At 43.2% G+C, this 26,776-nt stretch overlaps 1 protein-coding gene across 1 annotated transcript in view; it reads right to left on the bottom strand.

Moving 5' to 3' along the window:
• Positions 1-26,776, bottom strand: part of VAMP2 (vesicle associated membrane protein 2) — a 90,952-nt gene that overhangs the window by 8,940 nt on the left and 55,236 nt on the right. The window contains exon 2 of the mRNA XM_053718279.1: positions 17,835-17,943. Within this exon, the coding sequence (XP_053574254.1) occupies positions 17,835-17,943 (109 nt within the window). The remainder of the gene's footprint in view (positions 1-17,834; positions 17,944-26,776) is intronic.

The raw sequence follows: 26,776 nt of genomic DNA, 5'->3' as shown, positions 1-26,776 counted from the left end.
GCATCTACTAGAGTCGCCTTGGGATCCCTGGATCTGGACCCGTAGCAAGGAACCTTGAAGTTCTGACGAGACGCCATCAGATCCATGTCTGGAATGCCCCATAATTGAGTTATTTGGGCAAAGATTTCCGGATGGAGTTCCCACTCCCCCGGATAAAATGTCTGACGACTCAGAAAATCCGCTTCCCAATTTTCCACTCCTGGGATGTGGATTGCAGACAAGTGGCAGGAGTGAATTTCCGCCCATTGAATTATTTTGGTCACTTCTTCCATCGCCAGGGAACTCCTTGTTCCCCCCTGATGGTTGATATATGCAACAGTCGTCATGTTGTCTGATTGAAACCTTATGAATTTGGCCTTTGCTAGTTGAGGCCAAGCCGTGAGAGCATTGAATATCGCTCTCAGTTCCAGAATGTTTATCGGGAGAAGAGATTCTTCCCGAGACCATAGACCCTGAGCTTTCAGGGGTTCCCAGACCGCGCCCCAGCCCACCAGACTGGCGTCGGTCGTGACAATGACCCACTCTGGTCTGCGGAAGCTCATCCCTTGTGACAGGTTGTCCAGGGTCAGCCACCAACGGAGTGAATCTCTGGTCCTCTGATCTACTTGGATCGTCGGAGACAGGTCTGTATAATCCCCATTCCACTGTCTGAGCATGCACAGTTGTAATGGTCTTAGATGAATTCGCGCAAAAGGAACTATGTCCATTGCCGCAACCATCAAACCTATTAGTTCCATGCACTGCGCTATGGAAGGAAGAAAAACAGAATGAAGTACTTGACAAGAGCTTAGAAGTTTTGATTTTCTGGCCTCTGTCAGAAAAATCTTCATTTCTAAGGAGTCTAATATTGTTCCCAAGAAGGGAACTCTTGTTGACGGGGATAGAGAACTTTTTTCTACGTTCACTTTCCACCCGTGAGATCTGAGAAAGGCTAGGACAATGTCCGTATGAGCCTTTGCTTGTGACAGAGACGACGCTTGAATCAGTATGTCGTCCAAGTAAGGTACTACTGCAATGCCCCTTGGTCTTAGCACCGCTAGAAGGGACCCTAGTACCTTTGTGAAAATCCTTGGAGCAGTGGCTAATCCGAATGGAAGTGCCACAAACTGGTAATGCTTGTCCAGAAAGGCGAACCTTAGGAACCGATGATGTTCCTTGTGGATAGGAATATGTAGATACGCATCCTTTAAATCCACCGTGGTCATGAATTGACCTTCCTGGATGGTAGGAAGAATTGTCCGAATGGTTTCCATTTTGAACGATGGAACCCTGAGAAATTTGTTTAGGATCTTGAGATCCAAAATTGGTCTGAATGTTCCCTCTTTTTTGGGAACTATGAACAGATTGGAGTAAAACCCCATCCCTTGTTCTCCTAATGGAACAGGATGAATCACTCCCATTTTTAACAGGTCTTCTACACAATGTAAGAATGCCTGTTTTTTTATTTGGTCTGAAGACAATTGAGACCTGTGGAACCTTCCCCTTGGGGGTAGTTCCTTGAATTCCAGGAGATAACCTTGAGAAACTATTTCTAGCGCCCAAGGATCCTGAACATCTCTTGCCCAAGCCTGAGCGAAGAGAGAGAGTCTGCCCCCCACCAGATCCGGTCCCGGATCGGGGGCCAACATCTCATGCTGTCTTAGTAGCGGTAGCAGGCTTCTTGGCCTGCTTACCTTTGTTCCAGCCTTGCATCGGTCTCCAGGCTGGCTTGGTTTGAGAAGTATTACCCTCTTGCTTAGAGGATGTAGAATTTGAGGCTGGTCCGTTTCTGCGAAAGGGACGAAAATTTGGTTTATTTTTAGCCTTAAAAGACCTATCCTGAGGAAGGGCGTGGCCCTTTCCCCCAGTGATGTCTGAAATAATCTCTTTCAAGTCAGGGCCAAACAGCGTTTTCCCCTTGAAAGGGATGTTAAGCAATTTGTTCTTGGAGGACACATCCGCTGACCAAGACTTTAGCCAAAGCGCTCTGCGCGCCACAATAGCAAAACCTGAATTTTTCGCCGCTAATCTAGCTAATTGCAAAGTGGCGTCTAAGGTAAAAGAGTTAGCCAATTTAAGTGCTTGAACTCTGTCCATAACCTCCTCATAAGAAGATTCTTTATTGAGCGACTTTTCTAGTTCTTCGAACCAGAAACACGCTGCTGTAGTGACAGGAACAATGCATGAAATTGGTTGTAGAAGGTAACCTTGCTGAACAAACATCTTTTTAAGCAAACCCTCTAATTTTTTATCCATAGGATCTTTGAAAGCACAACTATCTTCTATAGGGATAGTAGTGCGTTTGTTTAGAGTAGAAACCGCCCCCTCGACCTTGGGGACTGTCTGCCATAAGTCCTTCCTGGGGTCGACCATAGGAAATAATTTCTTAAATATAGGGGGAGGGACAAAAGGTATGCCGGGCCTTTCCCATTCTTTATTTACAATGTCCGCTACCCGCTTGGGTATAGGAAAAGCTTCGGGGGGCACCGGGACCTCTAGGAACTTGTCCATCTTACATAATTTCTCTGGAATGACCAAATTGTCACAATCATCCAGAGTAGATAACACCTCCTTAAGCAGAGCGCGGAGATGTTCCAATTTAAATTTGAATGTAATAACGTCAGGTTCAGCTTGTTGAGAAATATTTCCTGAATCTGAAATTTCTCCCTCAGACAAAACCTCCCTGGCCCCTTCAGACTGGTGTAAGGGCATGTCAGAACCATTATCATCAGCGTCCTCATGCTCTTCAGTATCTAAAACAGAGCAGTCGCGCTTTCGCTGATAAGTGGGCATTTTGGCTAAAATGTTTTTAATAGAATTATCCATTACAGCCGTTAATTGTTGCATAGTAAGGAGAATTGGCGCACTAGATGAACTAGGGACCTCCTGAGTGGGCAAGACTTGGGTAGACATAGGAGATGATGCAGTACCATGCTTACTCCCCTCACTTAAGGAATCATTTTGGGCAACATTATTATCAGTGGCATCATTGTCCCTACTTTGTTTATCACATTCATCACATATATTTAAATGGAGAGGAACCTTGGCTTCGGAACATACAGAACATCGTCTATCTAATGGTTCAGACATGTTAATAGGCATAAACTTGATAACAAAGCACAAAAAACGTTTTAAAATAAAACCGTTACTGTCACTTTAAATTTTAAACTGAACACACTTTATTACTGAATATGTGAAAAAGTATGAAGGAATTGTTCAAAATTCACCAAAATTTCACCACAGTGTCTTAAAGCCTTAAAAGTATTGCACACCAAATTTGAAAGCTTTAACTCTTAAAATAACGGAACCGGAGCCGTTTTTACATTTAACCCCTATACAGTCCCTGGTATCTGCTTTGCTGAGACCCAACCAAGCCCAGAGGGGAATACGATACCAAATGACGCCTTCAATGAGCTTTTTCAGTGGATCTGAGCTCCTCACACATGCATCTGCATGCCTTGCTTTCCAAAAACAACTGCGCATTAGTGGCGCGGAAATGAGGCTCTGCCTATGACTAGAAAAGGCCCCCAGTGAAAAAGGTGTCCAATACAGTGCCTGCCGTTTTTTTAATACAATTCCCAAGATTAAAATAACTCTTCAAAGTTATAATCCATTAAATATGCTTATAAAGTAATCGTTTTAGCCCAGAAAAATGTCTACCAGTCTTTAAAGCCCTTGTGAAGCCCTTTATTCTTATATTTAAACTAAGAAAATGGCTTACCGGATCCCATAGGGAAAATGACAGCTTCCAGCATTACCAAGTCTTGTTAGAAATGTGTCATACCTCAAGCAGCAAAGTCTGCCCACTGTTTCCCCCAACTGAAGTTACTTCATCTCAACAGTCCTGTGTGGAAACAGCCATCGATTTTAGTAACGGTTGCTAAAATCATCTTCCTCTTACAAACAGAAATCTTCATCTCTTTTCTGTTTCAGAGTAAATAGTACATACCAGCACTATTTTAAAATAACAAACTCTTGATTGAAGAATAAAACTACATTTAAACACCAAAAAACTCTAAGCCATCTCCGTGGAGATGTTGCCTGTGCAACGGCAAAGAGAATGACTGGGGAAGGCGGAGCCTAGGAGGGATCATGTGACCAGCTTTGCTGGGCTCTTTGCCATTTCCTGTTGGGGAAGAGAATATCCCACAAGTAAGGATGACGCCGTGGACCGGACACACCTATGTTGGAGAAATTAATATTATTTTAGTTTAATTTCACTTTAATATTAAATACCATAGATATCAACTATAGTCTTTAAAAAACATAATTTATGCTTACCTGATAAATTCCTTTCTTCTGTTGTGTGATCAGTCCACGGGTCATCATTACTTCTGGGATATAACTCCTCCCCAACAGGAAATGCAAGAGGATTCACCCAGCAGAGCTGCATATAGCTCCTCCCCTCTACGTCACTCCCAGTCATTCGACCAAGGACCAACGAGAAAGGAGAAACCAAGGGTGAAGTGGTGACTGTAGTATAATTTAAAAAATATTTACCTGCCTTAAAAAACAGGGCGGGCCGTGGACTGATCACACAACAGAAGAAAGGAATTTATCAGGTAAGCATAAATTATGTTTTCTTCTGTTATGTGTGATCAGTCCACGGGTCATCATTACTTCTGGGATACCAATACCAAAGCAAAAGTACACGGATGACGGGAGGGCTAGGCAGGCTCATTATACAGAAGGAACCACTGCCTGAAGAACCTTTCTCCCAAAAATTGCCTCCGAAGAAGCAAAAGTGTCAAATTTGTAAAATTTTGAAAAAGTATGGAGCGAAGACCAAGTTGCAGCCTTGCAAATCTGTTCAACAGAGGCCTCATTCTTAAAGGCCCAAGTGGAAGCCACAGCTCTAGTAGAATGAGCTGTAATTCTTTCAGGAGGCTGCTGTCCAGCAGTCTCATAGGCTAAACGAATTATGCTACGAAGCCAGAAGGAAAGAGAGGTAGCCGAAGCCTTTTGACCTCTCCTCTGACCAGAGTACACGACAAACAGGGAAGACGTTTGTCGAAATTCCTTAGTTGCCTGCAAATAGAACTTGAGGGCACGAACTACATCCAGATTGTGCAGAAGACGTTCCTTCTTTGAAGAAGGATTCGGGCACAAAGAAGGAACAACGATCTCCTGATTGATGTTCCTGTTAGTGACTACCTTAGGTAAGAACCCAGGTTTTGTACGCAGAACTACCTTATCTGAATGAAAAATCAAATAAGGAGAATCACAATGTAGGGCTGATAACTCAGAGACTCTCCGAGCCGAAGAAATAGCCGTTAAAAATAGAACTTTCCAAGATAACAACTTTATATCAATGGAATGAAGGGGTTCAAACGGAACTCCTTGTAAAACGTTAAGAACCAGGTTTTAAACTCCATGGCGGAGCAACAGTTTTAAACACAGGCTTGATCCTAGCTAAAGCTTGACAAAAAGCCTGGACGTCTGGAATTTCTGACAGACGCTTGTGCAACAAAATGGACAGAGCTGAGATCTGTCCCTTTAATGAACTAGCCGATAAACCCTTTTCTAAACCTTCTTGTAGAAAGGACAATATCCTAGGAATCCTAACCTTACTCCAAGAGTAACCTTTGGATTCGCACCAGGATAGGTATTTACGCCATATCTTATGGTAAATCCTTCTGGTAACAGGCTTCCTAGCCTGTATCAGGGTATCAATAACCGACTCAGAAAAACCACGTTTTGATAAAATCAAACGTTCAATTTCCAAGCAGTCAGCTTCAGAGAAGTTAGATTTTGATGTTTGAATGGACCCTGAATCAGAAGGTCCTGTTTTAGAGGTAGAGACCAAGGTGGACAGGATGATATGTCCACTAGATCTGCATACCAAGTCCTGCGTGGCCATGCAGGCGCTATTAGAATCACTGATGCTCTCTCCTGTTTGATTCTGGCAATCAATCGAGGAAGCATCGGGAAGGGTGGAAACACATAAGCCATCCCGAAGGTCCAAGGTGCTGTCAAAGCATCTATCAGAACCGCTCCCGGATCCCTGGATCTGGACCCGTAGCGAGGAAGTTTGGCGTTCTGACGAGACGCCATGAGATCTATCTCTGGTTTGCCCCAACGTCGAAGTATTTGGGCAAAGACCTCCGGATGAAGTTCCCACTCCCCCGGATGAAAAGTCTGACGACTCAAGAAATCCGCCTCCCAGTTCTCCACTCCCGGGATGTGGATTGCTGACAGGTGGCAAGAGTGAGACTCTGCCCAGCGAATTATCTTTGATACTTCCATCATTGCTAGGGAGCTCCTTGTCCCTCCCTGATGGTTGATGTAAGCTACAGTCGTGATGTTGTCCGACTGAAACCTGATGAACCCCCGAGTTGTTAACTGGGGCCAAGCCAGAAGGGCATTGAGAACTGCTCTCAATTCCAGAATGTTTATTGGAAGGAGGCTCTCCTCCTGATTCCATAAACCCTGAGCCTTCAGAGAATTCCAGACAGCGCCCCAACCTAGTAGGCTGGCGTCTGTTGTTACAATTGTCCAGTCTGGCCTGCTGAATGGCATCCCCCTGGATAGATGTGGCCGATAAAGCCACCATAGAAGAGAATTTCTGGTCTCTTGATCCAGATTCAGAGTAGGGGACAAATCTGAGTAATCCCCATTCCACTGTCTTAGCATGCACAATTGCAGAGGTCTGAGATGTAGGCGAGCAAAAGGTACTATGTCCATTGCCGCTACCATTAAGCCGATCACCTCCATGCATTGAGCTACTGACGGGTGTTGAATGGAATGAAGGACACGGCATACATTTTGAAGCTTTGTTAACCTGTCTTCTGTCAGGTAAATCTTCATTTCTACAGAATCTATCAGAGTCCCCAAGAAGGGAACTCTTGTGAGTGGAAAGAGAGAACTCTTCTTTTCGTTCACCTTCCATCCATGCGACCTTAGAAATGCCAGTACTAACTCTGTATGAGACTTGGCAGTTTGAAAGCTTGGAGCTTGTATCAGAATGTCGTCCAGGTATGGAGCTACCGAAATTCCTCGCGGTCTTAGGACCGCTAGAAGAGTACCCAGAACCTTTGTGAAGATTCTTGGAGCCGTAGCCAATCCGAATGGAAGAGCTACAAATTGGTAATGCCTGTCTAGAAAGGCAAACCTTAGATACCGGTAATGATCCTTGTGAATCGGTATGTGAAGGTAAGCATCCTTTAAATCCACTGTGGTCATGTACTGACCTTTTTGGATCATGGGTAAAATTGTCCGAATAGTTTCCATTTTGAACGATGGAACTCTTAGGAATTTGTTTAGGATCTTTAAATCCAAGATTGGCCTGAAAGTTCCCTCTTTTTTGGGAACTACAAACAGATTTGAGTAAAACCCTTGTCCTTGTTCCGCCCGCGGAACCGGATGGATCACTCCCATTAATAAAAGATCTTGTACGCAGCGTAGAAACGCCTCTTTCTTTATTTGGTTTGTTGACAACCTTCACAGATGAAATCTCCCTCTTGGGGGAGAGAATTTGAAGTCCAGAAGGTATCCCTGAGATATGATCTCTAGCGCCCAGGGATCCTGAACATCTCTTGCCCAAGCCTGGGCGAAGAGAGAAAGTCTGCCCCCCACCAGATCCGGTCCCGGATCGGGGGCCCTCGATTCATGCTGTCTTAGGGGCAGCAGCAGGTTTCCTGGCCTGCTTGCCCTTGTTCCAGGACTGATTAGGTCTCCAGCCTTGTCTGTAACGAGCAACAGCTCCTTCCTGTTTTGGTGCAGAGGAAGTTGATGCTGCTCCTGCTTTGAAATTACGAAAGGAACGAAAATTAGACTGTCTAGTCTTAGCTTTGGCTTTGTCCTGAGGCAGGGCATGGCCTTTACCTCCTGTAATGTCAGCGATAATCTCCTTCAACCCGGGCCCGAATAAGGTCTGTCCCTTGAAAGGTATATTAAGCAATTTAGATTTAGAAGTAACATCAGCTGACCAGGATTTTAGCCACAGTGCTCTGCGTGCCTGAATGGCGAATCCTGAATTCTTAGCCGTAAGTTTGGTTAAATGTACTACGGCTTCCGAAATGAAAGAATTAGCTAGTTTAAGGACTCTAAACCTGTCCGTAATCTCGTCCAGCGTAGCTGAACTAATGTTCTCTTCCAGAGATTCAATCCAGAATGCTGCAGCAGCCGTGACCGGCGCGATGCATGCAAGGGGTTGCAATATAAAACCTTGTTGAACAAACATTTTCTTAAGGTAACCCTCTAGTTTTTTATCCATTGGATCTGAAAAAGCACAGCTATCCTCAACCGGGATAGTGGTACGCTTAGCTAAGGTAGAAACTGCTCCCTCCACCTTAGGGACCGTTTGCCATAAGTCCCGTGTGGTGGCGTCTATTGGAAACATTTTTCTAAATATTGGAGGGGGTGAGAACGGCACACCGGGTCTATCCCACTCCTTAGTAACAATTTCAGTAAGTCTCTTAGGTATAGGAAAAACATCAGTACTCGCCGGTACCGCAAAATATTTATCCAACCTACACATTTTCTCTGGTATTGCAACTGTGTTACAATCATTCAGAGCCGCTAAAACCTCCCCTAGTAATACACGGAGGTTCTCCAATTTAAATTTAAAATTTGAAATATCTGAATCCAATCTGTTTGGATCAGAACCGTCACCCACAGAATGAAGCTCTCCGTCCTCATGCTCTGCAAGCTGTGACGCAGTATCAGACATGGCCCTAGTATTATCAGTGCACTCTGTTCTCACCCCAGAGTGATCACGCTTGCCTCTTAGTTCTGGTAATTTAGCCAAAACTTCAGTCATAACAGTAGCCATATCTTGTAATGTTATCTGTAATGGCCGCCCAGATGTACTGGGCGCCACAATATCACGCACCTCCCGAGCGGGAGATGCAGGTACTGACACGTGAGGCGAGTTAGTCGGCATAACTCTCCCCTCGCTGTTAGGTGAAATTTGTTCAATTTGTACAGATTGGCTTTTATTTAAAGTAGAATCAATACAGTTAGTACATAAATTTCTATTGGGCTCCACCTTGGCATTGGAACAAATGACACAGGTATCTTCCTCTGAATCAGACATGTTCAACACACTAGCAAATAAACTTGCAACTTGGCTACAATTTTATTTAATAAAAACGTACTGTGCCTCAAAGAAACACTAAACGATTAATGACAGTTGAAATAATAAACTGAAAAACAGTTATAGCATCAATCCTTGTAAACAACACAACTTTAGCAAAGGTTTCCCATTAGCAAAGCAAAATTAATTAAATTACAGAGTAACGTTTTTTATCACAGTCAATATATAATTCTCACAGCTCTGCTGAGAGAATCTACCTCCCTCAAAAGAAGTTTTGAAGACCCCTGAGTTCTGTAGAGATGAACCGGATCATGCAGGAAATACAATGAGCAACTGACTGGAAATTTTGATGCGTAGCAAAGAGCGCCAAAAACGGCCCCTCCCCCTCACACACAGCAGTGAGGGAGAAACGAAACTGTCATAATTAGAATAAGCAACTGCCAAGTGGAAAAATAGCCCAAACATTTATTCACTCAGTACCTCACTAAATGTAAACGATTCTACATTCCAGCAAAAACGTTTAACATAATCAATACATATAAAAAAATTCTTATGTACTTTTTACAGAGTAATTCCAGTGAAGTACCATTCCCAGAATACTGAAGTGCAAAGTATACATACATGACATTATATCGGTATGGCAGGATTTTCTCATCAATTCCATTGTCAGAAAATAAAAACTGCTACATACCTCTATGCAGATTCATCTGCCCGCTGTCCCCTGATCTGAAGTTTTTACCTCTCCTCAGATGGCCGAGAACAGCAATATGATCTTAACTACTCCGGCTAAAATCATAGTAAAACTCTGGTAGATTCTTCTTCAAACTCTGCCAGAGAGGTAATAACACACTCCGGTGTCATTGTAAAATAACAAACTTTTGATTGAAGTCATAAAAACTAAGAATAATCACCATAGTCCTCTTACACATCCTATCTAGTCGTTGGGTGCAAGAGAATGACTGGGAGTGACGTAGAGGGGAGGAGCTATATGCAGCTCTGCTGGGTGAATCCTCTTGCATTTCCTGTTGGGGAGGAGTTATATCCCAGAAGTAATGATGACCCGTGGACTGATCACACATAACAGAAGAAATTATACATTTTATCCTTAATTACACTTTCCTATCTCAGTCTACTATAGTTCTCAAAGTCTTCCTTGAAACTAACTCTCTACCAAAATGTATGAAAACATTGCTTGATGTTTCTTTACAGTTTTCTTTATTTAGTATGTATCTTAAAGTATGTATCTTAAATTGTTATACGGTAGATCTGACAATAAATAATTATCATCATATATCTTAATTTTGGAAATTGCTACAGAGTAAAAAGGAAATTTATGCTTATCTGATAAATTTATTTATTTTACGATACGACCAGTCCACGGATTTCATACTTACATATGAGATTACGCCTCCTGTTTAGCAGGAAGTGGCAAAGAGCACCACAGCAGAGCTGTATATATAGCTCCTCCCTTCCCTCCCACCTCCAGTCATTCGACCGAAGTTAGGAAGAGAAAGGAAAAGCCAAGGTGCAGAGGTGACTGAAGTTTAACAAATATAAAAGCCTGTCTTAGAAAAAAACAGGGTGGGCCGTGGACTCGTCTTATCGTAAAAGAAATACATTTATCGGGTAAGAATAAATTTCCTTTTCTTTTACAAGATACGACGAGTCCACGGATTTCATCCTTACTTATGGGATACAATACCAAAGCTATAGGACACGGATGAAAGGGAGGGACAAGACAGGAACCTAAACGGAAGGCACCACTGCTTGACAAACCTTTCTCCCAAAAATAGCCTCAGAAGAAGCAAAAGTATAAAATTTGGAAAAAAAGTGTGAAGAGACAACCAAGTTACAGCCTTGCAAATCTGTTCAACAGAAGCATCGTTTTTTAAATGCCCATGAGGAAGCCACAGCCCTAGTAGAATGAGCTGTAATTCTTTCAGGAGGCTGCTGTCCAGCAGTCTCATATGCCAGACGGATGATACTCTTCAGCCAAAAAGAAAGAGAGGTAGCCGTAGCTTTCTGGCCCCTACTCTTTCCCGAGAAAACAACAAATAATGAAGATGATTGACGAAATTCTTTAGTCGCCTGTAAGTAAAACTTCAAGGCACGGACCACGTCCAAGTTATGCAACAAACGTTCCTTCTTAGAAGAAGGATTAGGACATAATGAAGGAACAACAATTTCCTGATTAATATTCTTATTAGAAACAACCTTAGGAAGGAAACCAGGTTTGGTACGTAAAACCACCTTAGCAGAATGGAAGAGTCACATTGTAACGCTGAAAGCTCAGAAACTCTACGAGCAGAAGAAATAGCAACCAAAAATAACACCTTCCAAGATAACAACTTAATATCTATGGAATGCATGGGTTCAAACGGAACCCCTTGAAGAACATTAAGAACTAAATTCAAACTCCAGGGTGGAGCAATTGGTCTAAACACAGGCTTGATTCTGGTTAGAGCCTGACAAAAAGACTGAACGTCTGGAACATCTGCCAAACGTTTGTGTAGTAAAATTGACAAAGCAGAGATTTGTCCCTTTAAGGAGCTTGCTGATAACCCTTTCTCCAATCCTTCTTGGAGAAAAGACAGAATCCTGGGAATCCTAACTCTACTCCTTGAGTAGCCCTTGGATTCCCACCAATAAAGATATTTATATCTTATGGTAGATCTTTCTAGTAACAGGCTTACGTGCCTGAATCAAAGTATCAATGACCGAATCAGAGAACCCCCGCTTAGATAAAATCAAGCGTTCAATCTCCAAGCATTCGGTTGCAGAGAAACTAGATTCGGGTGTTGGAAGGGTCCCTGAATGAGAAGGTCCTGCCTCAATGGAAGCTTCCACGGCAGCAGAGAGGACATGTCCACTAGATCGACATACCAAGTCCTGCGAGGCCACGCAGGCGCGATTAGAATTACTGAAGCCCTCTCCTGTTTGATCCGAGCAATCACCCGGGTAAGGAGAGCAAACGGTGGAAACACATAAGCTAGGTTGAACGACCTAGGCACTGCCAAGGCATCTATCAGTTCGGCCTGAGAATCCCTTGACCTGGATCCGTATATTGGGAGCTTGGCATTCTGACGAGACGCCATCAGATCCAATTCCGGTCTGCCCCATCTGAGAATCAGGGTGGCAAAGACCTCCGGATGGAGTTCCCACTCCCCCGGATGAAACGTCTGTCTGCTTAAAAAGTCCGCTTCCAGTTGCCCATTCCTGGGATGTAGATTGCTGACAGATAACAAGAGTGAGCCTCCGCCCACCGAATTATCTTGGATACTTCTGTCATCGCTAAGGAACTTCTTGTTCCTCCCTGATGATTGATGTAAGCCACAGTCGTGATGTTGTCCGACTGAAAACGGATGAATTTGGCCGAAGCCAACTGAGGCCAAGCCTGAAGCGCATTGAATATTGCTCTCAATTCCAGAATATTGATTGGAAGTAGAGACTCTGAGTCCACACACCCTGAGCCTTCAGGGAATTCCAGACTGCACCCCAACCTAGTAGGCTGGCGTCCGTTGTCACTTTCACCCATGAGGGTCTGCGGAAGCAAGTCCCTTGGGACAGATGATCCGGCGACAACCACCAAAGAAGAGAGTCTCTTGTCTCCTGATCCAGATCTATCTGAGGAGACAGATTTGCATAAACTCCATTCCACTGCCTGAGCATGTTCAGTTGTAGTGGTCTGAGATGAAAATGAGCAAACGGAATGATGTCTATCGCCGCCACCATCAATCCAATTACCTCCATGCACTGAGCTACTGATGGCCGAGGATTGGACTGAAGGGCTCGGCATGTATTCAGAATCTTACATTTTCTGACCTCTGTCAAGAAAATTTTCATGGATATGGAATCTATTAGAGTTACCAGGAAGGGAACCCTGGTCTGTGGAATTAATGAACTCTTTTCTAGATTCACCTTCCACCCGTGAGTCCTCAGAAAGGACAGAACCATGTCTGTATGAGACTTTGTCAGATGGTAAGACGACGCCTGGATTAGAATATCGTCTAGATAAGGCGCCACTGCAATACCCCGCGGCCTGAGAACCGCCAGAAGGGACCCTAGAACCTTCGTGAAGATCCTGGGTGCTGTGGCCAACCCGAAGGGAAGAGCCACAAACTGAAAATGTTTGTCCAGGAAGGCAAACCTTAGGAACTGATGATGATCCTTGTGGATAGGAATATGAAGGTATGCATCCTTCAAGTCCACGGTAGTCATATATTGACCCTCCTGGATCAATGGTAGAATTGTTCGAATAGTCTCCATCTTGAAGGTGGGACTCTGAGAAATTTGTTTAGACTCTTGAGATCTAAAATGGGTCTGAACGTTCCCTCTTTTTTGGGAACCACGAAAAGATTTGAGTAAAACCCCTGCCCCTATTCCAGTATTGGAACGGGATGAATTACTCACATAGTAGGGAGGTCTTTTACACAACGTAAGAACGCCTCTCTTTTTATCTGGTCTACAGACAATCATGAAAGAAGAAACCTCCCCCCTTGGGAGAGAATTTTTGAATTCCAGTTGATACCCTTGGGACACGATGTCCAGTGTCCAGGAGTCCTGAACATCTCTTACCCAAGCCTGGGCAAAGAGAGAAAGTCTGCCCCCTACTAGATCCGGTCCCGTATCGCGGGCCGCCCCTTCATGCTGTCTTGGGAGCAGCCGTGGGCTTTTTGGGTTGTTTACCTTTGTTCCAAGCCTGGTTGGGTCTCCAGATGGACTTGGCTTGAGCAAAATTCCCTTCCTGTTTAGCGGAAGAAGAAGCAGGGACTCCTTTGAAGTTCCGAAAGGAACGAAAATTATTTTGTTTACCCCTCAGTTTAGCTGCTCTATCCTGAGGTAGGAGATGACCCTTACCTCCCGTAATGTCAGAAATGATTTCTTTCAAGTCAGGCCCGAATAGGGTCTTCCCTTTGAAAGGAATAGCTAAAAGCTTTGACTTGGATGACACATCAGCAGACTAAGACTTTAACCACAACGCTCTACGCGCTAAAATGGCATATCCGGCATTCTTAGCCGCCAACTTGGCAATCGGAAAGGCGGCGTCCGTAATAAAAGAATTAGCCAGCTTAAGAGCCTTAATTCTATCTAAAGTTTCCTCTAAAGGAGTCTCAGTCTTAAGAGACTCTTCTAAGGTGTCAAACCAGAAAGCCGCCGCAGTGGTAACTGGTACAATGCAGGCTGTCGGTTGTAAAAGGAAACCCTGATGAATAAATAACTTCTTTAGAAGACCCTCCAATTTCTTATCCATAGGGTCTTTGAAACCACAACTGTCCTCAATAGGAATAGTTGAACGCTTAGCCAGGGTAGATATAGCTCCCTCGACCTTAGGGACTGTTTGCCAAGAGTTCTGAACAGTGGCAGATATGGGATACATTTTCTTAAAATTACGAGAAGGTGAGAACGGGATACCCGGTCTTTCCCATTCCCGTGTAATAATGTCCGAGATTCTCTTAGGAACTGGAAAAACATCAGAGTAAGTAGGCACCTCTAAGTATTTGTCCATCTTACACAATTTCTCTGGTGGTACCATAATAGAGTCACAGTCATCCAGAGTCGCTAAAACCTCCCCAAGCAACAGACGGAGGTGTTCAAGCTTAAATCTAAAGGACATGACGTCCGAGTCTGTCTGAGGCAACACATTTCCTGAATCAGAAAGTTCCCCCTCAGACAGAAGTTCCCTGACCCCCAAATCAGATCCCTGTGAGGGTACATCGGAAATAGCCAACAAAGCATCAGAAGTCACAGTATTCAAATTGGCTTCTGTCTTGCTGCGTTTGCCCTGTAACACTGGCAACTTAGATAAAACCTCTGTAAGGGTAGATGACATAACTGCAGCCATATCCTGCAGAGTAAATGAAGTAGATGCAGTTGAAGAACCCGGTGTCGCTTGGGTGGGCGTTAGAGGTTGTGGCGCATGGGAAGAAAGTAGCAGCATACCCTGATTCTCATCAGACTGAGAAGCATTCTTAGACACACTTTCCTTAAAGAAAATCTACCCTTTACATTGTAAGGCCCTTTCAGAACATGAGGGACAAAAAGCAAGAGGGGGTTCCACAATGGCATCTAAACACATAGAACAAGTAGTTTCCTCAGGTTCAGGCATGTTAAACAGACTAGCAATAGCAATAATAGTCGTTCTTTATTTGAAAGATTGTACTTTGAGTTAAAACATATACAAAGGAAAAATTTTTAGTAAAAGTGTACTGCGCTTTAAATAATAAAAGCACAACAATTTTTCTGTTATCACAAATAAAACATTTACAGCAGTAGAAAATGTCCTAATGTGCCCAAAATAGCTTAACAATATTGCACCACTTGTTAGGGTATGTAATATATAAATTATAAATACTTTATGAGCTTGATAAATTTATAGCCATTCCGGCCCCTGCGGCGCCTACCTGCCCCCAGATTACACTGAAGAAACCGGTCAAGACACTCTGGGCCCTACGATTGCAAAAACTGAACTAGGCCCCACCGGAGCCTCAGGGCTTTGCTTCCGATCCGGAAAATACACTGCGCGGCTGAGCGTGCAAAAATAGGCCCCGCCCACCGTGGGCGTAACTCTTAGCCGTATCATGACCCGCATGGGTAGAGAACTAACATGTCGGTCTCCATATACAAACAGCCATGTGCCCCTCTTATAAAGCGCATCTCAGAGAATAAAATGCCCTGTCAGCCAGATATAGCCTCAAAATAACTAAGTCAGAATCGCATCTCTCAGCATCAGCCCACACAGCAAATTTAAAGTGAAAACAGCACACTCTTAAAGGACCAGTCAATACAGTAGATTTGCATAATCAACAAATGCATGATAAAAAGACAATGCAATCGCACTTAGTCTGAACTTCAAATGAGAAGTAGATTTTTGTTAAATAAATTGCAAAGTTATGTCTATTTCCACTCCCCCTGTATCATTTGACAGCCATCAGCCAATCACAAATGCATATACGTATATGCTGTGAATTCTTGCACATGCTCAGTAGGAGTTGGTGACTCAAAAAGTGTAAATATAAAAAGACTGTGCACATTTTGTTAATGGAAGTAAATTGGAAAGTTGTTTAAAATTGCATGCTGTATCTGAATCATGAAGTTTAATTTTAACTTGAGTGTCCCTTTAAATAAGTACAATAAAAGGAATACCAGGTACACTATTCTTTCTTGCAGTGCATACTGATTACTCCTCCCCAGTTAGGGAATAATGTCAGCCTGTTCTGATATATCAAGTCTCTCCAGAAAACAAAAGACTGAACATACCTCAATGCTGCTTGTAGCATGACACCGTTCTCCACACTGAAGATTTCTCTTGCACTGCCTTCAGAAGCTCTGTGGGAACCAACATGTATCTTAGTTACATCTGCTAAGATCATCAACCTCAGGGCAGAAATCTTCTTCATTTCAAATCTCCCTGAGGAAAATAGTACTCGCCGGTACCATTTAAAATAAAAAACTTCTTGATTGAAGAATCTAAAACTAACACCTCACTTTACCTCTTCCTATTACTAACACAGGCAAAGAGAATGACTGGGGGTGGAGGGAAGGGAGAAGCTATATATACAGCTCTGCTGTGGTGCTCTTTGCCACTTCCTGTTAGCAGGAGGTTAATAACCCACAAGTAAGGATGAAATCCGTGGACTCGTCGTATCTTGTAGAAGAAATAAGATGTCTCCACTCCTAGACTGACGATTTTTCCCTGAGAAAAATAGTACTCAATGGAACTATTTTATAATAATAAACTTCTTGATTGAAGAATCTAAACTAACACCTCACTTTACCTCTTCCTATCACTAACACAGGCAAAGAGAATGACTGGAGGGGGAGGGGAAGGAATGAGCTATATATACAGCTCTGCTGTGGTGCTCTTTGCCACTTCCTGCTAAACAGGAGGCGTAATCCCATAAGTAAGGATGAAATCCGTGGACTCGTCGTATCGTAAAATAAATAAATTTATCAGGTAAGCATAAATTTCCTTTTTACTCTGTAGCAATTTCCAAAATTAAGATATATGATGATAATTATTTATTGTCAGATCTACCTTATAACAATTTAAGATACATACTAAATAAAGAAAACTGTAAAGAAACATCAAGCAATGTTTTCATACATTTTGGTAGAACCGTTGGAGAGAGTTAGTTTCAAGGAAGACTTTGAGAACTGTGGTGCTCTTTGCCACTTCCTGCTAGCAGGAGGTTAAATCCCACAAGTAAGGATGAAATCCGTGGACTCGTCATATCTTGTAAAAGAAAAGGGACAATAAACACTAAATAAATGCTATATAGAATGATACATTCAAAGAAAAGATTAGTCTGAGAATAACATGTGGATGTATTTTTTTAACGCTTCCTTAGTGGTTTAAATAGTGATACTGTAAGTGTAAATTTTAGTGTCTATAAAACAATGGGAGCTGCCATGTTGTAACTTTGGTTACCTTCTCTGCTGTGGCCAATTAGGGACAGTTATAAATAGGAAACTAGAGTGTGCAGCCAATGGCTGTGTGGAATATAACAGGGTTCTGCACTTCCATTTCTAACAGGAACTAAAAAGCTCACAATTTCAGAATGGAATTACAGGAAAAGGGGGACAAAAATAATATAAAATTATCATTTTATATTACCATCTCAAAGTGTTAAATGTCCCTTTAAGCTATAGCTACTATTGATAGAACAAAAGCTCATCCCATGTAAAGGGGGTTCACGGCTAACAGTGTCTGAACATTCATGTAATTATCCTAATGTCATAGCTCTGTGAATCATGTTGACGCTTTATAAAGAATTGATAATGATAAATAACAAGCAGATCCATTCTTCCAAAACCTTACCTCATCCACCTGTGCTTGAGTTTGCTGCAGCCTCCTATTGCTGGTGAGGTTAGGGGGAGCTTGGGGACCTTCTCCAGGGGCAGCAGGGGGACCGGCAGCTGGGGCAGACCTGACAGGGGAAAAAACACAGAACAGGTTAGTATCAGAATAGCAGGAGGGGCTGTGTGTATGGTGTACAGTAATAGCAGACAGTAATAAATAGCAATTTTTTAAAAGGGACAGGCTACGCCAGAATTTGTATTTTTTTAAAAAGATAGATAATCCCTTTATTACCCATTCCCCAGCTTTGAATAATCAACACTGTTGTATTAAATACACTTTTTAACTCTGTGATTACCTTGTATCTAAGTCTCTGCAGAGATAAGAGGCAGTTCAATGGCTTAGAAAACAAATGATGCTTACCTGATAATTACATTTCCATCTGTGGGAGGAGAGTCCACTGCTTCATTCATTACTTGTGGGAATTAAGAACCTGGCCACCAGGAGGAGGCAAAAACACCCCAGCCAAAGGTTTAAATACCTCCCCACTCCCCTCATCCCCCAGTCATTCTGCCAAGGGAACAAGGAGCAGTAGGAGAAATATCAGAGTATAAATGGTGCCAGAAGATTAATAATAAATTTAAATCCGCCCACCGGAGAAACGGGCGGTAGAAGTGGACTCTCCTCCCACAGATGGAAATGAAATTATCAGGTAAGCATAATTTATGTTTTCCATCTTAATGGGAGGAGAGTCCATTGCTTCATTAATTACTTGTAAGAACAAATACCCAAGCTCTAGAGGACACTGAATGAAAAAACGGGAGGGTAAAAGGAGGCGGACCCTATACTGAAGGCACCACAGCCTGCAGAACCCGTCTCCCAAAATCTGCTTCAGCTGAAGCAAAAACGTCAAATTTATAGATTTTCGCAAAAGTATGTAAGGAAGACCAAGTGGCTGCCTTACAAATCTGCTCCATAGAAGCATCATTCTTAAATGCCCAAGAAGAGGCCACAGCTCTAGTCGAGTGAGCCGTAATCCTCTGAGGAGGCTTATGTCCCACTGTCTCATATGCCAGTCGGATCATACTCCTCAACCAAAAAGATAGAGAAGTGGCAGAGGCCCTTTGTCCCCAAGTGCTTCCCCAAAAACACAACAAATAAGGATGAAGTCTGTCTGAACTTCTACTTGACCTGAAGATAAAACTTCAACGCCCGAACCACATCTAGATTATGAAGTAACCTCTCCTTCGAAGAAGGGGGGTTAGGACACAAAGAAGGAACTACTATTTCCTGATTAATGTTACGACTCAACACCACCTTGGGAAGGAATCCCAATCCAGTGCGAAGAGCAGCCTTATCGGCATGATAAACCAAATAGGGAGGCTCACATTGCAAGACCGCCAACTCAGAGACTCCGATGCAATAGCCAATAATAATAGGACTTTCCATGAAAGAACCTTGATGTCAAGAGCATGCATAGGCTCAAACGGAGCCCTCTGCAAGACCCTAAGAACCACGTTTAAGCTCCAAGGAGGAACCGGATTCCTGAAAACAGGCCTGATCCTAACCAGAGCCTGAACAAAGGACTGAATGTCAGGACGCTCCGCAAGATTCCTATGCAACAGTACAGATAAAGCCGAGATCTGTCCCCTTAGGGAACTGGCGGCAAGACCCTTATCGAGAGGGTCCTGGAGAAAAGCAAAAATCCTGGATACCCTGACCTTATGCCAGGGATATCCTCGATCCTCACAGCAGGACAAGTAGGTCCTCCACACCTTGTGGTAGATGCGTTGAGTGACCGGCATCCTGGCCTGAACAAGAGTGTCAATCACTTTTTTCCGAAAATCCTCTCTTGGCTAAGACTAGTCGTTCAATCTCCACGCAGTCAGCATCAGAGAATCTAGATTTTGATGTAGAAAGGGACCTTGAACCAGCAGATCCCTGCGACAATGTAACTTCCACAGCGGAGATGACGACATCGCCACCAGATCCGCAAACCACATCCTCCGCAGCCACGACGGAGCAATCAAAATAGCCGATGCTTGCTCCTGCTTCATGCGGGCCACTACTCGAGGTAGAAGAGGTAATGGTGGAAATATGTAAATTAGGTTGAAGTCCCAGGGTACCGCCAAGGCATCCATCAGTTCCGCCTGGGGATCCCTGGATCGCGACCCGTATCTGGGTAGCTTGCAATTGAGTCTGGATGCCATGAGATCTATCTCCAGCGTCCCCCATCTGCTGCAGCTTTCTTCGAACATCTCGGGATGGAGAGATCATTCCCCTGGATGAAACGTCTGTCTGCTCAGAAAATCCGCTTCCCAGTTGTCCACACCCGGAATGTGGATCGCTGAGAGCGAACAATTGTGAGTCTCTGCCCACTCCAGAATCTGAGATACTTCCCTCATGGCTAGGGAGCTTCTCATCCCCCCTGATGGTTTATGTAAACCACCGAGGTAATGTCTCACTGGAATCTGATAAATCGGGACGACCCCAGAAGGGGCCAAGCCTTCAGTGCGTTCAATATCGCTCGAAGTTCCAATATATTTATCGGTAGACTTGATTCTTCTTGAGTCCATCTGCCCTGTGCCCTTCTGGCACCCCAAACAGCTCCCCATCCTGATAGACTTGCATCCATGGTCTTAATCTCCCAGGATGGTCTCAAAAACGATGACCCCTGAGACAACTGCCCCGGTCGGGTCCACCAAGATAGGGACTCCCTCACCTGTCTGTTTAGAGATATCTGTTGGGACAGATCCGAATGATCGCCGTTCCATTGTCTCAACATGCACAGCTGAAGAGGTCTGAGCTGGAACCTGGCAAATGGAATGACATCTAAGCTGGATACCATGAGCCCAATCACCTCCATACACCTGGCCACAGATGTCCCGGAGGATGTCTGAAGAGCTAGACAGTTGGACGCAAGCTTGCAGTGTCTCTGATCTGTCAAAAATATCTTCATGGCTGAAGAATCTATTACCATACCCAGGAATTCCACCCTTTTGCTGGGGACCAATGAACTCTTTCCTTCGTTTATTTTCCACCCATCGGATTGAAGGAGAAAGAGAAGAGCTCTCGAGTGATCCTCTGCAAGAGACTGTAGGACAGAGCCTGGACCAGGATATTGTCCAGAGAAGGTGCCACTGCAATTCCTCTGGCTCTCGCTACTGTGAGAAGAGCTCCCAGAACCTTTGTGAAGACTCTTGGTGCAGTTGCCAGACCAAACAGAAGGGCCACAAACTGGAAGTGCTGGTCCAAGAAGGCGAATCTTAGAAACCTCAAGTGAGTTTAAGGCCTTTAGGTCCAGAATAGGACGGAACGTGCCCACCTTCTTTGGGACCTATAGATATATTATATAGGCTGCATTGTAAAAAAAATAGATCATAGCTAAACTTTTTTATTTGTATCAAATTCACTTACTCCTACTTAAATCTAAAATTATTATGTTGTAATTATAATGTTAAATCTAACTCTACACAACTCCAATAATTAGTGAACTGTGCGTATTTATAAAGAACACATATGTTATAGATGTGCGCAAGCGATATCGTGTTTTTGCTCAAGTTAAATTGCGTTTATATTACAAGTTGAAAATAAACATTATCAGTTGAGCACAATTGAAGTTAACACTAGTCGGGATAGCGCAGCCTCAGAGTTGTGTTTATCTGTTTCACAAAACATATCATGAATACATTACACAATACAGTTACACTTATAATACCATGTAATAAAAATTTATTTTAAAAACTTTTTGCACAAAAAGTTATAAGGGCTCAGAGATATGAGGTCTTAGGTGTTAGGGGGGGGGGGAGCAGGCAAAAGGAATTTAAAGGGACAGTCTACACCTTCTAAAGATGTGTATGTATGCGTCTCATTTGGCCAGATGCGGTAACTAACTCTTCCAGTTTTGTATATGTCTAGGTTGATTACATAAGTCTGTGAACCCATGACATGTTCCCAGTTTGTTTGATTGAGAGCTTACAATTGTATGGCTGTATTAGGGGACCAGGTTTTGGGAGAGACCTTGATGTGGTACCTGGGCTTGTCCCATTTGGCCAGATGCGGTAACTAACTCTTCCAGTATTGTTTTTAATCTTAGCAGAGAGCTTGCAAGAGAGTGCTGGACTTTCTCTGTGTGTTGTATTAATTTATTTTGTAACTTTCCCTATGGTGCTTGCACCCAGACTTGTCTGGGGTTAACTGACTCTGGGGAAAGCACAGCTTCCTGAGAGTACTATTGAGCACCCAGGGATGAGCATGTTGCAGGGTCACAGGATGTGTACCCAGTCCAGTCTGAGAGTGCAGTCCCCTTCCGTGTTTTTTATGTCTAGGACTCTAGGGTGATTACATACATCTGTGAACCCTTGACATGTTCCCAGTTTGTTTGATTGAGAGCTTACATTTGTATGGCTGTATTAGGGACCCAGATTTTGGGAGAGACCTTGACGTGGTACCTTGGCTTATCCCATTTGGCCAGATGAGGTAACTAACTCTTCCAGTTTTGCATTTAATCTTAGCTGAGAGCTTGCTGGAGTGTATAATATAATAATACAGAATATATAATTAAACAAAGTTAAATTAACAAAAACATTTGCTAAACTGCATTATAAACCTAATAAAATAATCGCACAACACAGACTTTACTTGCATTTTTCTGCAAACAGTTCTTTCTATGCATTCCAATCTGGACTGATTTATAGACAGGAAGATCTTGTTTCTTTTGAAATCTGCTTGATAGCTCAGGTCTGGTTAAACTGATTAATTTAAGCTTGCTTGGCATGTATATCTTTGCTGCAACACAAGTGGACAGCTCCACCTACTGGCTTTTTTAATCAATGCACTGCTTCTCAATGCTTTTCAATAGCAGTCACATGACTGGGAAAAAAAGGTTGTTATTCTGAAACTGTGCAAATTGAACCGTTGTAAACCGAGGGCCATCTGTATATTTATATTGATATATAGATAGATATATACACACATAGTACTGAGCAAAAGTGTATGTATGTAACATAGTAAATGAGGTTGAAAAAAGACCGAAGTCCATCGAGTTCAACCTATAGAAATCAAATATACTTACAAAAAAGGTCCAGTTGAGCTTACATTAATCCTATTAAAATGTGACCCATTTATTACAAGCAATCATATCCATGAATTCTCTTTCTAGCCAGAAATGTATCCAAACCAGTTTTAAATGTATCTAAGGCATTCACTAACTCATTTGGTAATGAGTTCCATAATTTTATTGCTGTTGCAGTAAAAAAAAAAAAAAAAAAAAAAATCTATTGCAGATTAAATCTCCTTTCCTCCAGCCTTAAAGGGACACTGAACCCAAAGTTTTTCTTTCGTGATTCAGATAGAGCATGCAATTTTAAACAACTTTCTAATTTACTCCTATTATCAATGTTTCTTTGTTCTCTTGCTTTCTTTATTTGAAAAAGAAGACATCTAAGCTTTTTTTTATTCAGAACTCTGGACAGCACTTTTTTATTGGTGGATGAGTTTATCCACCAATCAGCAAGAACAACCCAGGTTGATCACCAAAAATGGGCCGGCATCTAAACTTACTTTCTTGCATTTCAAATAAATATACCAAGAGAATGAAGAAAATTTGATAATAGGAGTAAATTAGAAAGTTGCTTAAAATGTCATGCTCTATCTGAATTGCGAAAGAAAAAATTTGGGTACAGTGTCCCTTTAAATTGTGACCTCTTGTCAGAAACAATTTTCTAGTAATAAACAGAGCTTCTGCCATCTCTGTGTATGGGCCTTGAATATATTTATATAAAGTAATCATGTCACCTCTCAAGTGCCTTTTTTCTAGAGAAAACAGACCCAGTGTGGCTAACATTTTCTCATAGCTTAAATTCTCCATTCCCATTATTAGCTTTGTGGCCCTTCTCTAAACTTTTTCTTGGTCTGCAATGTCTTTTTTTGAGATTGGTCCCCAGATCTGCACTCCATATTCAAGGTGAGGTCTTACCATGGATTTATACAATAACAGAATTTATGTTTACCTGATAAATTTCTTTCTCCAACGGTGTGTCCGGTCCACGGCGTCATCCTTACTTGTGGGATATTCTCTTCCCCAACAGGAAATGGCAAAGAGCCCAGCAAAGCTGGTCACATGATCCCTCCTAGGCTCCGCCTACCCCAGTCATTCGACCGACGTTAAGGAGGAATATTAGCATAGGAGAAACCATATGGTACCGTGGTGACTGTAGTTAAAGAAAATAAATTATCAGACCTGATTAAAAAAACCAGGGCGGGCCGTGGACCGGACACACCGTTGGAGAAAGAAATTTATCAGGTAAACATAAATTCTGTTTTCTCCAACATAGGTGTGTCCGGTCCCACGGCGTCATCCTTACTTGTGGGAACCAATACCAAAGCTTTAGGACACGGATGAAGGGAGGGAGCAAATCAGGTCACCTAAATGGAAGGCACCACGGCTTGCAAAACCTTTCTCCCAAAAATAGCCTCAGAAGAAGCAAAAGTATCAAACTTGTAAAATTTGGTAAAAGTGTGCAGTGAAGACCAAGTCGCTGCCCTACATATCTGATCAACAGAAGCCTCGTTCTTGAAGGCCCATGTGGAAGCCACAGCCCTAGTGGAATGAGCTGTGATTCTTTCGGGAGGCTGCCGTCCGGCAGTCTCGTAAGCCAATCTGATGATGCTTTTAATCCAAAAAGAGAGAGAGGTAGAAGTTGCTTTTTGACCTCTCCTTTTACCTGAATAAACAACAAACAAGGAAGATGTTTGTCTAAAATCCTTTGTAGCATCTAAATAGAATTTTAGAGCGCGAACAACATCCAAATTGTGCAACAAGCGTTCCTTCTTTGAAACTGGTTTCGGACACAGAGAAGGTACGATAATCTCCTGGTTAATGTTTTTGTTAGAAACAACTTTTGGAAGAAAACCAGGTTTAGTACGTAAAACCACCTTATCTGCATGGAACACCAGATAAGGAGGAGAACACTGCAGAGCAGATAATTCTGAAACTCTTCTAGCAGAAGAAATTGCAACTAAAAACAAAACTTTCCAAGATAATAACTTAATATCAACGGAATGTAAGGGTTCAAACGGAACCCCCTGAAGAACTGAAAGAACTAAATTGAGACTCCAAGGAGGAGTCAAAGGTTTGTAAACAGGCTTGATTCTAACCAGAGCCTGAACAAAGGCTTGAACATCTGGCACAGCTGCCAGTTTTTTGTGAAGTAACACCGACAAGGCAGAAATCTGTCCCTTCAGGGAACTTGCCGATAATCCTTTTTCCAATCCTTCTTGAAGGAAGGATAGAATCCTAGGAATCTTAACCTTGTCCCAAGGGAATCCTTTAGATTCACACCAACAGATATATTTTTTCCAAATTTTGTGGTAAATCTTTCTAGTTACAGGCTTTCTGGCCTGAACAAGAGTATCGATAACAGAATCTGAGAAACCTCGCTTCGATAAAATCAAGCGTTCAATCTCCAAGCAGTCAGCTGGAGTGAAACCAGATTCGGATGTTCGAACGGACCCTGAACAAGAAGGTCTCGTCTCAATGGTAGCTTCCAAGGTGGAGCCGATGACATATTCACCAGATCTGCATACCAAGTCCTGCGTGGCCACGCAGGAGCTATCAAGATCACCGACGCCCTCTCCTGATTGATCCTGGCTACCAGCCTGGGGATGAGAGGAAACGGCGGGAACACATAAGCTAGTTTGAAGGTCCAAGGTGCTACTAGTGCATCCACTAGAGCCGCCTTGGGATCCCTGGATCTGGACCCGTAGCAAGGAACTTTGAAGTTTTGACGAGAGGCCATCAGATCCATGTCTGGAATGCCCCATAGTTGAGTGACTTGGGCAAAGATTTCCGGATGGAGTTCCCACTCCCCCGGATGCAATGTCTGACGACTCAGAAAATCCGCTTCCCAATTTTCCACTCCCGGGATGTGGATAGCAGACAGGTGGCAGGAGTGAGACTCCGCCCATAGAATAATCTTGGTCACTTCTTCCATCGCTAGGGAACTCCTTGTTCCCCCCTGATGGTTGATGTACGCAACAGTCGTCATGTTGTCTGATTGAAACCGTATGAACTTGGTCCTCGCTAGCTGAGGCCAAGCCTTGAGAGCATTGAATATCGCTCTCAGTTCCAGAATATTTATCGGTAGAAGAGATTCTTCCCGAGACCAAAGACCCTGAGCTTTCAGGGATCCCCAGACCGCGCCCCAGCCCATCAGACTGGCGTCGGTCGTGACAATGACCCACTCTGGTCTGCGGAATGTCATCCCTCGTGACAGGTTGTCCAGGGACAGCCACCAACGGAGTGAGTCTCTGGTCCTCTGATTTACTTGTATCTTTGGAGACAAGTCTGAATAGTCCCCATTCCACTGACTGAGCATGCACAGTTGTAATGGTCTTAGATGAATGCGCGCAAAAGGAACTATGTCCATTGCCGCTACCATCAACCCGATCACTTCCATGCACTGAGCTACAGAAGGAAGAGGAACGGAATGAAGTATCCGACAAGAGTCCAGAAGTTTTGTTTTTCTGGCCTCTGTTAGAAAAATCCTCATTTCTGAGGAGTCTATAATTGTTCCCAAGAAGGGAACCCTTGTTGACGGGGATAGAGAACTCTTTTCCACGTTCACTTTCCAGCCGTGAGATCTGAGAAAGGCCAGGACGATGTCCGTGTGAGCCTTTGCTCGAGGAAGGGACGACGCTTGAATCAGAATGTCGTCCAGGTAAGGTACTACTGCAATGCCCCCTTGGTCTTAGCACCGCTAGAAGGGACCCTAGTACCTTTGTGAAAATCCTTGGAGCAGTGGCTAATCCGAAAGGAAGCGCCACAAACTGGTAATGTTTGTCCAGGAATGCAAACCTTAGGAACCGATGATGTTCCTTGTGGATAGGAATATGTAGATACGCATCCTTTAAATCCACCGTGGTCATGAATTGACCTTCCTGGATGGAAGGAAGGATAGTTC

Source organism: Bombina bombina, chromosome 6 (genome assembly GCF_027579735.1).
Source record: "Bombina bombina isolate aBomBom1 chromosome 6, aBomBom1.pri, whole genome shotgun sequence".
Taxonomy (NCBI): Eukaryota; Metazoa; Chordata; class Amphibia; order Anura; family Bombinatoridae; genus Bombina; species Bombina bombina.
Note: the sequence above shows the minus strand (reverse complement) of the source record. Positions and strands in the feature narration are given on the sequence as shown.